The sequence below is a fragment of the Salvia splendens genome, chromosome 9 (genome assembly GCF_004379255.2).
Source record: "Salvia splendens isolate huo1 chromosome 9, SspV2, whole genome shotgun sequence".
Lineage (NCBI taxonomy): Eukaryota > Viridiplantae > Streptophyta > Magnoliopsida > Lamiales > Lamiaceae > Salvia > Salvia splendens.
The window spans coordinates 17,826,941-17,843,092 of NC_056040.1; the positions used below are offsets into that span (position 1 = coordinate 17,826,941).

The 16,152-nt window shown below is 38.8% G+C and overlaps 2 protein-coding genes across 2 annotated transcripts; one reads left to right on the forward strand and one right to left on the reverse strand.

Moving 5' to 3' along the window:
- Positions 1 to 2,697: 2,697 nt before the first annotated feature.
- Positions 2,698 to 4,828, reverse strand: LOC121748637 (remorin 4.2-like). Its single transcript, XM_042143110.1, has 2 exons — positions 4,176 to 4,828; positions 2,698 to 3,151 (listed from the first exon to the last, which is right to left on the reverse strand). Exons 1-2 carry the CDS (start codon positions 4,671 to 4,673, stop codon positions 2,960 to 2,962), a joined length of 690 nt encoding a protein of 229 aa, XP_041999044.1. The 5' UTR covers positions 4,674 to 4,828; the 3' UTR covers positions 2,698 to 2,959.
- Positions 4,829 to 12,206: 7,378 nt separating this feature from the next.
- Positions 12,207 to 16,112, forward strand: LOC121748631 (calcium-dependent protein kinase 32-like). Its single transcript, XM_042143105.1, has 9 exons — positions 12,207 to 12,465; positions 12,557 to 13,253; positions 13,725 to 13,848; positions 13,939 to 14,082; positions 14,283 to 14,435; positions 14,547 to 14,662; positions 14,755 to 14,922; positions 15,124 to 15,354; positions 15,606 to 16,112. The coding sequence occupies exons 2-9, from the start codon at positions 12,774 to 12,776 to the stop codon at positions 15,750 to 15,752; spliced, it is 1,563 nt and encodes a 520-aa protein (XP_041999039.1). The 5' UTR covers positions 12,207 to 12,465; positions 12,557 to 12,773; the 3' UTR covers positions 15,753 to 16,112.
- Positions 16,113 to 16,152: the final 40 nt, after the last annotated feature.

Consider the following 16,152-nt stretch of genomic DNA (forward strand, 5'->3'; position numbering starts at 1 on the left):
GTGGCTATGGGTTGTGCCTGGATGAGCCCCGGTTAGGGTCGGGCCCTGAAGGACTCGGGTTAGAGTCGGGCCCAGGATGACCCAGGGGCCAGGGCTGGAACGACCCATGTTCGTGTCGACTGCGTTCCCGATGTGGTCTCGGTTTGAAGGGAGGTTTGTTGGGGTACAAACCCATCCCACATCGGATGAGGGTGGGAAGTTGGAATGTGTATATAATTCCTGTCCAACCCCAATTAGTTTGAGGCCTTTTGGGAGTGACCCAAAAACAAATCAGTGCGGGCTTGACCCAAAGCGGACAATATCAAACTAATGTTGCAGTCGGCGATCCTAGCAAGTGGTATCAGAGCCCAGGTGGCTATGGGTTGTGCCTGGATGAGCCCCGGTTAGGGTCGGGCCCTGAAGGACTCAAAGTTAGAGTCGGGCCCAAGATGACCCAGGGGCCAGGGCTGGAACGACTCATGTTCGAGTCGACTGCGTTCCCGATGTGGTCTCGGTTTGAGGGGAGGTTTGTTGGGTTACAAACCCATCCCACATCGGGTGAGGGAGGGAAGTTGGAAGGTGTATATAATTCCTGTCCAACCCCAATTAGTTTGAGGCCTTTTGGGAGTGACCCAAAAACAAATCCGTGCGGGCTTGACCCAAAGCGGACAATATCAAACTAATGTTGCAGTCGACGATCCTAACAAGTGGTATCAGAGCCCAGGTGGCTATGGGTTGTGCCTGGATGAGCCCCGGTTAGGGTCAGGCCCTGAAGGACTCGGGTTAGAGTCGGGCCCAGGATGACCCAGGGGCCAGGGTTGGAACGACCCATGTTTGTGTCGACTGCGTTCCCGATGTGGTCTCGGTTTGAGGGGAGGTTTGTTGGGTTACAAACCTATCCCACATCGGATGAGTGAGGGAAGTTGGAAGGTGCATATAATACATGTCCAACCCCAATTAGTTTGAGGCCTTTTGGGAGTGACCCAAAAACAAATCCGTGCGGGCTTGACCCAAAGCGGACAATGATGAGGAGGAGGCCGATCCTCCTCCTTCCGCAGGACTTAGTATGCCCATATTCCACGGGGTGTTTTGACTTCAAATGGCGATGGAGAGTACCATATCCCCCACCGATAACAAATGGATAGACTTTATCGCAATAGTTGCAATATGCTTTGAACTCACTTGTCTCCACGGTAGTGGTCATATCATTAGGATTTGAAATTACCACCGGGACCTTCTTGAAATATTTGGTGAAAATCTCGGATTTCAACTTGGGAGGCATCTTTTTCTTTTGTCGTCCTGCGGAAGGAGGAGGATCGGCCTCCTCCTCATCATTGTCGCCAACTTGGCCGGTGCTAGAAGAGGGGAATTGATGCGATCCATCATCGCCTTCGTCCGACGATAGATTTACATCATACTCGAAATGCGAAGCCGAATGTGAATGCCCCCTTGTTGGTCGTCGTCGGCGAGGGCAAGTAACAAGGCCGCATTTCGATCTTATTCCTCCTATGAAAATTATACAACTAAGTAAAAATACTAACACAAAAATAAAACACATAGACACATAGATGTTGAAAAATGAAATTATGAATTTAATAAAAATGAATTAACAAAAAATTAAAACATATTATAACTTACTTGAGCTCGAAGAGCGGCTAGCCTTCCCACCTCCTCCGCAACTTGTGCTCTAGAAGGGGCACGCCGACGACGAGTACCACTTTGACTTTGATCTTGGGCAATTCCCTTGCCCCGATCACCACCACGACGAGATGAAGACATGATATAAATATTTATGGAAACAGAAAGTGAAGAATAGAGAGTAGTGTGATTGTGTGAAGATGATAACGTGAACAACGTGAGAGTAAAGTATGAGCGCAAATAACGTAAACAACTTGAGAGAATGAGGATGGAGAATAGAGAAATTGAGATTGAGAGAGAAATTCTTATTAACACAAGAATGGGGTGAGTAGAAATGAAGAGGATGAGGGTATTTATAGGGGAAAATTGTGATTAAAAAAAATTAATTTTTGAAAAAAACGGTCGAACCGCCGGAACCGCCGGTTTTCGGTTGGAACCGACGGTTTTTCGACAAATTCAAAATTCAAAATTTTAAAAAAGCCGTTGGAACTGCCGGTTTACCGCCGGAACCGGCGGTTTCGTCAACGGTTTCTGACCAAACCGGCGGCCGTGGGAGCGATTTCTGAAAAGGCTAGGAAGTAGGCCTGAAAAGGTGTCGGGAGGTGTTAGAACCGCCGAACCGGCGGTTCCGGCGAGACCGGCGGTTCGGAACCGCCGGTTACGGTTCTTCAAATTCTGCAAACCTGAACCGGCCCGACGGTTCGGGCGGTTCCGGTCCCGGTTTGAACCGTCGCCGACGGTTCCGGTTCCGGTTCGGAACCGCCGGTGACGGTTCCGGGCCGGTTCGTCCGGTTCGGTTCGGTTTGGAGACCTCTACCCATTAATAATATATACTTCAATCACTTTTATTTCTATCTTTTTCCAACTTTACGAATTTCGTATTGAAACTCATGCCGGCCTCAAAGTTCTATTTTCGGAGGCGGAGGGAGTATCAAGCGAAGATCTTACTAATTTTATTCATGGAGGTTTTCAAAACATCGTATATATCAATAGAGGTTCATGTCCATTATTTCACACGCTAGCTAATGGTTAAAGAGTTAAAAAAAAGGTTACACATTTTACTATCTATATACTAGTTTGTTACGATGATAACAAAACTGAACGACTACGTACTATTGAACTAGTAGAACTTATACATTATTATATACATTCTATTAGTACTATTCTCATACCATGGTTTAGTATTGTATTATTATGTTGTACATGCGATATGCTAAGTAAAAGAAATAAGGAGTAGAATGAGCTGTATTTAATCAGTGTATAGACCAGTTGAAGACGAGTGCACTCAAAACCCTCGGGAGTTGGTTTGCTATCGCGCCATGGCATACATGCGAGACGATGCTCAGAAGAAAGAGCGTTTGGACGGAGCTCGTCCCATGGCTCTCATGAAAGTGGCTATTTCAAGAACCCTAGCAATTTTAGTGCCTCTTTTGCCCTCAGCAGATGCCCTTTTCTCTTCGGCTTTTCTGTGGGCTTTTGCTATGTCATTTCGCATCTTTTCCAACGCTTTTTCTCTCTTTTCCTCTATGTTTCTCTGCAAGTTTAATGAATTAATTAATTCATTTTTAATCAACCTCCAATTTTGCATTTATTTTGTTTAAGAGGTGGAAAACTACGCAACCATGCATATAAAAAAGTCTAGTGATTTATCTGCTATATATAAGTTGAAATTAGTAATTAATTATAATATATAGCTGGACTATATAAATAATAGAATACGTGCCGTTTTGAATTAAATTTGGACTAATAAAAATCATCAAAATGATAATGAAAATGGCATGTTCCACAATGAAATCTCAATATGGTTGAGCTACAATCTGAACATCAAAGAGAAAAAATAAGCTCTAACCCTATATTACAAATCACAAACTTAAATTAAATTGGTGAGTTATATGACGATTGTGCTACCTAGAAAATGAAGAAATAAGCTGTAACAAAAAAAAAAACACCTAAATTAATCTTGATTCACATATGAATTTTTTGTGGATTTTCTTCCAAAAATTCATCTACATCATGAACATAGCTAGGATTACTATTATGCTTTAAGAGGAAGACATTGACTAGTTTTTAAGTAGGACGCGCTACCTAAATTCATCTCAAATCTTATATACTAAGGGAGTGTTCGGTTTGTACGATTGTATACCGGATTAAATTAGTAGTGTGTTTGGTTCATGAGATTTAGTTCCTCAACTCAATCCTAGATGGATAATCATGGGATAATTAGTCATACCTAACCCCCTATGACTAAAATAATCTCATAACTCAATCCTAAATTAAGATACTATAATTTCTTGGTAGTTACATTTCTCACTCCTTAATTAAGTAGCAGTACTAAAATTTGAAGTTGATTGTATTCTTTTATGATTGTTCTATCATTTCTTTTTTGACAAATAATAATAAATTTCTTCTCTCTTCATCTCTCTATCGTTTCCCTTTCTACTTAATTCTCCCTTACTTAACTCTTTTAAAACGATTTTTCTTACATTCTAGGCCGAAAAGAAACACTTCTACTACTACATAATGACAATGACGACGGAGGGAGTAAGTAATAGTATTACCTCAACATGTTTCATCCACGAAGAAGACTTATGCACTTGCTTATCTTCCCAACCGTTGATTACGGTTTCCTCTCTCTTAAACCGGTTGTTTATTTTCGCTATCTTCGCATTCTGCCACGCATTAATCTTCGTCTCCGCTTCCTCCTTCTTCACTCGCTGCACCGTCGCCACCTCTCGCGGCGGCGGTGGCGACTGCAGCGGATTGGGATCGAGGACGATGGCTAAGGGGTTGGTCTCGAGCGGCTCGGCCGAGTGGCGGCCCAAGCCGGCCAGGTCGGGTCCGGTCTGGTTCTGGTCAGCTCGGAAGCGAGAGCCGGCCAGGACTAGGGCGTTGAACTCGCGGCTGATGGTGGTGAAATTCTCGCCGGAGGCTGACGACGCCATGGATAGAGATGACGACGGCGGCGGCGTCAAGGCGTGGATGTCTCTCATGGTCGATGATTCATCGGAGTTGTCTTGATTGTGAGTGTTGTTTCTCGCTCTTTGCTCGTTCAACATCGAGAGAGAGACAGAGTTTAGTCATGGAAGAATGATGATCAAGCTACTATATATGTGGTCTGTAAATAAATTTAATTAGATTTTAATATTTATTTTGATTTGGTTATTTTGTGTATGAGGACATAATATTAATGTTGATTGAAGAGATACTGATTGCAAATATGAGGGTGCTTGAATTGATTGCTAGTGTTGCGACTTCCACACTTGATAGATTGAAATTGACCAATATCTATATTATACAATATTTGTTGTACTAAACTTATGAATAATCGTAATATTTAGTTTGATACTTGAACTGAGAAATGATATGATGGTGAAATGAAGTTAAAAACGACTTTTCTTATGGGGATTAACGAGTCACTTTTTTTATGTCTCAACAAGAATTGATTTATTTTATCTTGATCCACGTACTATTATACCCTTTGAACATTTATTTCCATATTAGGTACGATTTGATTATTTTTTAATACAATTGAGTCGTTGTGATTCTAGTTACGTGTAATTAATGAGTATTTAGTTAGTAGTACTTGTATGAAATGCCTATTTCATACTTGTATATATTTTTGTTTGCTTGGATATATGGTCTACCCGTCCATGAAATATTGTCCAAGTTTGACTCACTGCGAGTTTTAAAAAAATATGAAGAAAAGTGAATTGAAAAAAATTAGTAAAATGAGTATTAGTTTTATAATAGAACGTGAGTGTAAAGAGTTAGTGGAAAGTGGATCCATTTAAAAAAACTAAACAACTTTTCATGGAAGGACCAAAATGGCAAAACTGGACAACATTTCACGAACAGATTGAGTAATTTGTACCAACTTGGCTATTGATCTGTGGACGAACTATTATCATATCGTATATTGAAAAAATATATATACGATTGAATGAGTTGATATAAAATAAACTAAATGTCACGTTCAACTTTTGTCAAATGGATGAGTTGTCCCTCTAATGATTTTATCGATGATTATGCTATTGGTGGTGGATTAGTCATAATCGGCATTCGTGGCACAACATCCATAAATACAACACCTTCCATTATTGAACCATCATCCAATAATTCATCATTTCCTTTTTTCAGAAAGATTTAATTCTTTTTTTATAAATAATCCTTATATGTATAATGTGGTTTGAAGACTCTCAGTCTATTAAATAATATCTAATAAGAACAATAAAAATGGTGTTACATATGATGTAGTATAATCTACATAATTTTAATACATTTGATTGACGATGTTACAATCACATATTGAAAGCGTACGCATGAATATATTATATATGTGGTGAAAAATATATGCAGTGCACATCAGACGAGTTTTAATTACATCTGGTTCCCATTCATCTATATCAATATCAATGGATACTACATTATTATGGTGTCCACCAATAATTTTATCATTTTTAATAAGTAGTAGTATTACTATAAAGTTAAAAATTAAGTAATCCTAATTAATTTGTCGACAAATAAAAATTAAAACAAGTTTATATATGACCTAATTATGAAAACTGAAAGGGTTAACTCAAATCAATCGTCAACTAAAAATATTAAATTTAACCAAACTAACAATTACAAAATCAAACTAATTAAATTTTTTCGTGTGCGGTGGAAACAAATAGCATGATTAACATCAAATTCAAACTCTGTTATGAAAACATAAAATGCAAATTTAAATTAGTCACTCCGTACTTGACACATTTGTTTGGACATTCATTTACGAATTGATGTTTAAAACTTTAATGAAGAGATACTAATAAAATAAAATAAAAATAAAGTTTTTTATTAAAAAGTGATGTACTAACTTAGAACAAAATGGAAGTATATCTCAAATAACTTGGGTTAGGGAGAGTTTGTTGTCACCCATGGTTTACCATACAGAAAAACGATCAGAATCAGTCGGCCCAATATAACCGGGCCTTGTATTGGGCTTTGAGAAACCCAGCTGATTAACAATACCATGCAAACTTCTTCTAAACTAGTAATAATTAATGTGTATTACTCCCTCCGTTCCATAGTAGTGCAGATATTTCTTTTCAGCACAAAGATTAAGAAAAATTGTGTTAAGTGAGTTAAGTAAAAGAAGAATAAAGTAGGAAATGAAAAAAATAGAGAGATAAAGAGAGAATAAAGTAAGTGAGAAGAAATGTGTTGATTTTTACTAAAAAAGAAAATGACTCTACTACTAAAAAAGAAAATGACCCATAAACTTCTGACTAGGGATGTCAATCGGGCCGGCCCGTCGGGTTTCGGGCCAACCCTACTCGGGTTGCGGGTCAATTGGGTGCTGGCTAATCGGGTTGTGATTTCTTTCGGGTTATAAAAGCTCAGCCCTAACCCTAAAAGCTCGGGTTTCGGGCTAGCCCAGCGGGTTAATCGGGTTGCTATCGATAATATTAACATGCGATCAATCCAATAAATAATTATTAAAATTACCAATATTCATACAATGTAAAACATTTAATTATGATATATTTGAGATATATGCTTAAACGCGATCATAAACATGATCAAATACTAATATTTGAGATATTTCGTAGAATTTTAATGTATGTTTTAGAAATTTAAATATTTTTCTAGTGAATTTGAAGTTTTTAATTTATTTATCAATTATTATATTAATAAAAATTCAATATATAATTTGTATATTTAATATAAAAATTGAAAGTTATTTTTTAGTTAAAATTAATCAATAAAATGTCGAATTAGGAGTAAAAAATAGAATAATAGAAACTTTACCGGGTTTTCGGGTCAGCCCATCGGGTTTTCGGGTCTGACCCTAATGGGTTGCGGGTTAATCGGGTGCGGGCTAATCGAGTTTTGATTTTATCGGGCTAGAAATTTCCAACTCTAACCCTATAAATTTGGCAGCTATTCGGGTCAGCCCACGGGTTACGGGCTACATTAACATCCCTACTTCTGACTCTATAATCTTATTGCAATTTGCATCCATTCTCTCTTTTGTAAGCTAAGTTTCCATAGACGATGCCACTCGTTCAAGGTACAAGAATCATTCGAATGAATAACAAGAACTTAGAAGACGAAATGATTTATATATGTGGTTTGACCTTTCGAGTTGAGCTCTTTATGTTGTACTAAATTCTCTCTCTTAGAGTAACCAATGTAAGTAGTATAATGTGTATAATTGAGCCTCCAATTTATGAGTCAATTCGCCGAGTTTGACTCGGTGGCCGCCGTTCTTAAAAAATTAAATTCCAAAATAAGCAGCCATCCATTTCATTTTTATTTGTCACGTGTTATATTACACCCACCCCATAATATCTTTATATATAGTACACGTAATTAATAAATAACAAAAAAGAAAAATATCAACAACTTTTTTAGTGTGAATTGAATTATTCAAACATAAAAGTCAAATCAATGGCTGGAAAGTTCATGCAACCAAACAAAAAACAGTTGAGCAAGTGGCTTGCTTAGTATGGTGTGGACAATTTAAATGCTGTAAGGATATTATTATTATTATTATTATTATTATTATTATTATTATTATTATTATTATTATTATTATTATTATTATTATTATTATTATTATTATTATTATTATTATCTATACATTTATAAAAGACGAATTTTGGCCATCTTTTTGAATATTTATAAATTTTGGGCAAGATTATAAATATGTACTACTTAGTTATGAATCTTTTCAATATTTGTAGATAATTGTGTATATAATTGATAATAAATATTTTCAGTTATAAGTAACTGTTATTGGATTAAATATTGGAGCCCATTAACACGCTTTTAACACATTTAAATGGTGTTGGCCGGGGGAAATAATTTTGCATGGTTGGGTTATAAACTTTATAAAATTTTGCCGTTACATAATTTCACATTCTTTAGACTGGCGTTGTAATTAAAAGTTTTTAGCTATTACTTTAAAATTAATTATAAATATATTACACTATTTAACTAAAGTAACGGAATCAAGAAAATTTGTGTCTAATTACATACTCCATATAAAAGAGGAATTTTGGGAGAACTAATGCTAATTAAAACTATTTTAATGCATAAAATGAAAAGTTTTTTTGGGTTGTCATCATAATTAAGAATTGAATCATGTATTTGTGAGTGATGAAAAATCATTAAATTGCATAATTACGATATATAACCGTTGCTAATTAATAGTAGTAAAATTTTAATGACACACAATAACGCCTATTGCTGCATTCACCTTATAACCTTTGTCTGCGCAATATAAATAAATCTCTTTCCAACAACCGTATCCTTTATTTTCTTTTCTTTTCTTTTCCAAAAATACGAAGGCTTTCTTAAAGAAGCTTCTTGCAGTGTGGTGATGTTAGCAAGAAAAATGAAGTGAAGTTTGAGCTTAGCAGCACAACTCAAAGTGGTGGAAGAGGGGCCTAGCACTTGCTGGTATGAGTCATCGGAACTTCAATCTTGCAGGGGAAGATGTGGTTATGTTCTTCCTCCGTCCTCGCAAGACCATGCATGTAAGAGTTGACGGTGAGAGCATCTCCAATGGTTTTAGGCCAGCCATAGGCTAGCCACAAACTTCTCCTACCACATCATCAGGACAAGCAATAGGCTAGCCATAATAAACAAAATTATAAAAAATAAATAATTAACAATCACACAAAATACGAAATTAAATTTACGACACAAATACGGGAAAATTCAATATAATATTTAAATTTTAAAAAAATACATTAATTAAAAAAACCCTCTTCCGCACACGAGCCCCCGCCTCCGCCTCACTCCTCGTGGCCGTCGTCGTCGCCGCTATCCGGGACCCCCAAATCTGCGGCATCTGAGCCCGCGTCTGAGCCCCCCAACTGTGTCGAGGCGGCATCCAAATCGACCTGCATACTCTCGAGCATTGAGTGAAGAAACCTCTTCTCCATGGGGTCAATTGCCGCCCTCCATTCAGCTAAGATCTTGTGCATCTGAGCCCGCATTTATTGACGCGCGAAGAAGGCGAGCTCGGTTGGCGACGTGCCAACAGGGGGGATGCCGACTGGACCTCCTGAGACCTCTGGGCGACCCCCCTCGCTACCCGTTGCGCCCGTCTTTGACAACCGGGCGAGTGCGGCTAGTAAACGATGGAGGGGACGGGAACTCCTGAACATCCTCGGGGAGGTCGTGAGAACCGCCGCTGCTGCCGCTATAATCACCGGTATAGTTCAGTCGCTGCTTCTTCGGCCAGCCAGCATCGACACCTGCCCGAAACTTCTCGGAGTCCATCAGCACCTCATAGCAGTTCCAGTAGGTGAACTCCATATAAAGCCCGAGCACGGGGAAGGCTTCTGTGCTATCCTCCTGCAGTCCTCGTCAGTTTGCCCACTGGTCTACATACTGAGGGCGTTGGTGTACAAGCCCAAAAATTGGGAGACCGCGACCCTGATTCGGTCCCACCCCTTCCGGCACTCCTCCCGCTGTGTGGCCTCCCCTCCGGGCAAAATGCCTTGTAGGCTGCTGATATTTTAGCCCACAAGTTGACGATCCTCTGATTGTTCGAATGGAGGGGATCATCGCAAACACTCACCCAAGCCTTGGACAGCGCGACGTTCTCCGCATCCGTCCACTTCCTCCGTGTTGGGCTATCGTCATCAGCCGACTACGACGACTCGCCGACCACCCTTTTGCCCTTCCCCTTGCCCTTCTTCTTCTTTGGTGCGCCCCAACCCCGCCCTACCCTCTCCCCCGTTTGAACAGGAGTGTCCGCATCCTCGAGATCTATCTCCAACTCCTTTAAGGAGAAAGTATCACACCCAGTGAACTGCATCTCCGATGGGGTCGATGTGTGCGAAGAAGCAGTCAAAAAATCAAGACTGGGGCGATAGACATTGTCCCCCCCCCGGCGTCCCCTGCATCCCGGGCTGCCACCCCCGCATCATCTGCATCCCAGGTTGCATCCCCGGTACCCCCTGCCCGCCCTGCATCCCCTGCCATCCCGGCATACTACCCCCGGCTGCCATCCCGGACATCATCTGCTGCCAAGGGTACATGTTGTAGTACCCAGCCATCGGACCCCATCCAGCTCCCACGGGTACCGTGGGAGTTTGAAACCCGCTCGTCACTGGAGTAGACTCGTTGTTGTTCTCCATTTTGCTTTATTGCTCTTGTACATAAATTAAGTGAGAGAGAAAACTCGTTAAAACAAGCGGTGTGAATGAAAATAACATGCAAATCGTGTATATATAGTGTTTCGAAAAATAAAAAAAAATTGAGCTGGCCGATCGCTTGCCGATCGGGAGCCTGCAATGGCGGCCAGCCGACCGGCAAGCGGATCGGCCAGCGCCCGAAAATCGGCGTCGGGTTCCAATGGTTCGGCGAGTGGACCGGCCAGCGCCGGAAATCGGCTAGCCTGTCTGCTCGCCGCCATTGGAGATGCTCTGACATTCGACATCACTACCCAAGAAGGGGACCTTCTCCACTGTTGACGGTGGCACAACAATTAAATCTTTTATTTAATTTTTGAAATGTTGGATCCAAGTCCTTTGTTGATTAAATAGATAAATAAGGGAAGAGAAATATCGTAATGAAGAAGAAGAGGCGTGGCGGTTCTGATCCGATTATATGGACTAATTATGATTTCAATAGAGGGAATGGAATTGAAATGGAAGATGCTTAAAGAAGAAGCCTCAGGGTGTCCTCCCCTTTACATTTAGCAAACTTCTTTTCTTTTTTTTCTTTCTTTCCTTTTCTTTTAGAATAAAATTTATTAACCTAATGGATTCATCATTAGGATAATAATCAGCAACACTTTTTTAGGTAATTTGACTTTTCAAAAATAAATAAAATAAAAATATACAACGAGCATATAAACTCATTATAAGTTTTAGTTTAATCATGCTACCAACTGTATAAATAAGTTATCAAAAACAACTTCTGAGCAATTACACTTTTTATTTAATTGGTTATTGTCATTGGTTTTATATCAAGTAATTTAATATTCAAACGTTATATTTTGTAGTTGTTTCATGTTTATTATGTTTTAATATTGATTTGTCTTTATTATATAGTACTCTATTTTTCGTTTATATTTTTCATATAATGATATTATTTTTAATATCATTTAATTAGTTTATAACTTCCAAGGCAATGTTTCAAAATATCTTAGTACGTGCATCGCATGGGGTGTGATACTAGTTATTTTAAATGCCCAAGATACCCTAATTAGAAATCTTCATGAAATTCGAGCATGACTTCACTTCTATGGATTATGGTGCAATTTTGTGGTGTGTCGTGTTCATGTCTATTTTTGCTGTAATTTTTTCTTTTCTTTTCAAATAATCATATTAGTATTAAGTAATATACTCTATATTTCGGATAATTACTCTAACTTCACGCTTCAAATGTAGTAAATCGGATTCCTAATCAAGCAATTCAAAATTGACAAGTCACAAGAATGAATACTCCAATTGATATGCAAGAATAAGTGAAAAGATTAAATTCAAATATGACTTCTAAAAAAGTAAGTTGACAAAAAAATAAATAAATACATAAATAAATAGTGAAGGAAAGTGTAGATGAAATTTCTTTGACTCAGCAGTTCATATATGTTGAATTTCCACACTCCCAATTTCAGTTTCAGGCATTTCTTCAATTTCGATTTCCGAACCCTCTAAAAAAGTTCTCCCGAATCGTAGCCCCCACCGTCCTACGACTCGGAGCAGTCCAAATTTATTCGTTTCAGATTCAAATTTCTCTTCACGTATTTATTGCATCAGCTCATTGGATTGAAAAGGATATCATCTCATTTTTTGGGTCAATAGAAATCGCCAGCTCTCTCATTCAACTTCGGATTTTGTTCAGGTGCGCTTTGAAGCTTCGTTATATTTGTGTATTTTAGATTTGAGAAGGATTGAATTTTCGCGGTTATTGACTTTTGTTTACTGCAATCCAGAAACTAACTCTACTGGCTCAGAGATCGGGATAGGATAGGTGAAGGAATCTGAGATTTGAAAATTTAGGTGTGAAAGTCATTAGCTTTATTAGATTGGGGTTTTGTACCTGTGGTTGATTTCACCGATCGATACTCGATCTCGTGTTTGTGATTTACATTTTGCTGGAGAAATTGGGGCTTTTTAGTCAAACAAGTCGATTTTGGTTCATTTTCCGTAATGGGTAATTGTTGTGCAACACCGCAAACCTCTGATGAGAAGAAGCCAAATCCTTACTTCGATGGGAAGCCTGTTCCAAATGGTGGGCATAAATCTTATGTGTTGGAGAATCCAACAGGGCATAATATAGAGGAGTTTTATGAGCTTGGACGGGAGCTTGGACGGGGTGAATTTGGGATCACGTATATGTGTACTGATAAAAGCAATGGAGAGATTCTTGCTTGTAAGTCGATATCAAAGAAGAAGTTGAGGACTAGAGTGGATATTGAGGATGTTAAGAGGGAGGTTGAGATCATGAAGCATCTGCCTAAGCATTCCAATATAGTGACGTTGAAGGACACTTATGAGGATGATAGTGCAGTCCATTTAGTCATGGAGTTGTGTGAGGGTGGTGAGTTGTTTGATAGGATTGTTGCTAGAGGTCATTATACCGAAAGGGCTGCTGCAGCTGTGACTCGCACGATTGTTGAAGTTATTCAGGTGAGGGTTTTTGTGATCGGGGAGTTTTGTGCTTGGATAATTTATATGGAGTGGTATTTACTTCTTTTACATGATTTAATTTTGTTCCAGCATTAGGGGCTGTGTAGTTTATTCAGTATGAAGTGTTAACATTTATCTTAAAGGATTGTTAGTAATTAGATAGGCTGGATTGATAAATGCTGATTCAGTTTAATAGTAATATAGCATGTAACTCATTTAGATCTTTGCACATCTAGGTTTTCAGGGAATCAGATTCTGTTTGGTGGTATATTTTCTTTATGTCACTGAAATGCAAAAATAGGAAGATGTATTAGCCTTATTGCTTGTGTGTCGGGTTTTGTTGCTATTAATTTGCTCATGCTTTTGACGTACTATAGAAACCCACATGGTTCTCCCTATCATTTATTTGATTCCACTGCATGGCATCTTGCCTCTGCAAGAGTGAATTAATTAAATTGGACTTCTCTGCAGAACTGTCACAAGCATGGAGTCATACATCGTGATCTCAAACCTGAAAATTTCTTGTTCAGCAATAAGAAGGAAACAGCACCCCTCAAAGCTATCGATTTTGGGCTGTCCGTCTTCTTCAAGCCTGGTAATGCCTTTGCACTTAGAGTACTCATTGTACAGCTAGATGTAAGGTTGATCATTTTCATCTGTAACTGATTCATTAGTAATTCAACAGGCCAGATATTTGATGAGATAGTCGGAAGTCCCTATTATATGGCTCCGGAGGTGCTGAAAAGGAACTACGGTCCAGAAATTGACGTCTGGAGTGCTGGTGTGATTCTCTACATTTTACTCTGTGGTGTTCCGCCATTTTGGGCTGGTAAGTTTCCATAATATCTGTTAATGCAATAACACCCGCACCCTAGCATGGTACAATACTACTATAATTTAAGAAATTGGCTGAATCTACATTTTCTTAAAACGGTCAGTGTATCTGGAAGTTTGAAATTGAGATCATGTCCTTTATTCAGTCTCTTATTTTTCATGTATTCCTTACATAAAATTGCCTGTGGCTTGCAGAAACCGAACAAGGAGTTGCCCAAGCGATCATTCGTTCTAATGTTGACTTCAAGAGAGAACCTTGGCCCAAAGTATCCGATAGAGCGAAGGATCTGGTGAAGAAGATGCTCAATCCTGATCCCAAACAGCGTCTTACAGCACAAGAAGTTCTCGGTAAATAGTACTCTATTTAATTAGTTTTCTGCATAAACTGCTCGATTCTGTCTTCCAATGCCCTTTAATCAAATATAAAGCTCTTGATATGTATAACTCTTCGACTTGCAGATCATCCCTGGTTACAAAATGCAAAGACTGCTCCTAATGTTTCTCTGGGTGAAACTGTCAGAGCTAAGCTCATGCAATTTTCGATGATGAATAAGTTGAAGAAAAGAGCTCTAAGGGTAATTTCCTGCTTTCTAAATCGCAAAAGAGTTAGATCCATTGACGGCGCTCTTGCAGTTTTCTTGTACTAAATTTCTCATTCAAATTTCAGGTGATTGCTGAGCATTTGTCGGTAGAGGAAGTGGCGGGAATAAAGGAGGGGTTCAAATTGATGGATACAGACAACAAGGGGAAGATTGACATCAATGAGTTGAGAGCTGGATTACATAAGCTTGGTCATCAAATCCCCGAATCTGATCTCGTAGCTCTCATGGAAGCGGTAAGTGTCTTTTTGACTTCGAACATTAGTATTTAGGATTTTGTATCTTTTCCGAAAGGTTAGAGATATCATAGAATCATTATCCTTCAAGCCGTGTTTTTTTCACAAAAAATCTCTTTCATTCCTGGTCAAACTATTTTTTCCCCTTTCCACTATGTGACTGTTCAGAAGTAATGACTCTTGCTGTCTCTCTTCTTGCAGGGCGATGTGGATAAGGATGGATATCTCGACTGTGCAGAGTTTGTTGCCATTTCTGTACACCTAAGGAAGTTGGGCAATGATGACCATCTGCACAAGGCCTTCGACTATTTTGATAAAAATGGAACTGGATACATAGAAATTGAAGAGCTGAGGGACGCCTTTGCTGATGAGCCAGAAGCTACCAGTGAAGAGATCATAAATGCCATCATTCAAGATGTTGACACGGACAAGGTTAGCAATACTAATTCTTCTAGTCCGGTTTCTATATGTTTCCTATGAGGTGGTTTAAAGTTGAGCTTGGGAACACGAGACTTGGTGGGCGTTTACTGTAGACTCTGAGTGACGAGTTAGATCGACATTAGATGGATTGGGTATTTGAAATATTACACGTCCAATCATAAAAATGTGATCTTTATTGTTTTACTCCAGCTAATCTATCATCCAAAGCAAAGTGAATGAATGTGTTTTCAATATTTCTGCAGGATGGTCGTATAAGTTACGAGGAGTTCACTGCAATGATGAAATCCGGCACAGATTGGAGAAAAGCATCGAGACAATATTCACGGGAACGATACAACAGTCTTAGCTTGAAATTGATGGAAGCTGGCTCCTTACAGAAGAACCAATGAGACTAGATAGGTGGGAAGAACACTGACTTGCATCGGCTTAAGCTGAAAAACTACGATGTTTCGTGATTCAGACCCAAGGACTTCAGGCAAAAACAAAGGATGAAATTCTTTTTTCTTTGATTATATTTATGTTAAATTTTGCTGGTTGCAAGATTCTTTTGGTTTAGGATGACAAAAAATAGGTCGTTGATCATGTTACTACGGTTTGTGGTTTGTTTGTTGGTTGGTTGCTATTCTGGGATATAGATTCGGATATGTATTAAGGATCTTTTAATGTGTATGTTTGTAATACCTTATCATTTGTATATAGACATATTCTTCAACTTTTAGATTTCTACATGAGCATTATAATTTTAGCTATTTAGAGCACTTTGTTATTCGAGAATAATTGATGCGGGTA

What these genes read in the sequence shown, in the direction of transcription:
- LOC121748637 (XM_042143110.1), bottom strand. Translation starts at nt 4,673, where the DNA reads ATGTTGAACGAGCAAAGAGCGAGAAACAACACTCACAATCAAGACAAC. An exon ending in CGTGGATGAAACATGTTGAG is followed by an intron (nt 3,152 to 4,175) that starts GTAATACTATTA and finishes TTAAACTTGCAG; the next exon opens with AGAAACATAGAGGAAAAGAG.
- LOC121748631 (XM_042143105.1), top strand. Translation starts at nt 12,774, where the DNA reads ATGGGTAATTGTTGTGCAACACCGCAAACCTCTGATGAGAAGAAGCCA. An exon ending in TGTTCCGCCATTTTGGGCTG is followed by an intron (nt 14,083 to 14,282) that starts GTAAGTTTCCAT and finishes TGTGGCTTGCAG; the next exon opens with AAACCGAACAAGGAGTTGCC. An exon ending in TCGTAGCTCTCATGGAAGCG is followed by an intron (nt 14,923 to 15,123) that starts GTAAGTGTCTTT and finishes CTCTTCTTGCAG; the next exon opens with GGCGATGTGGATAAGGATGG.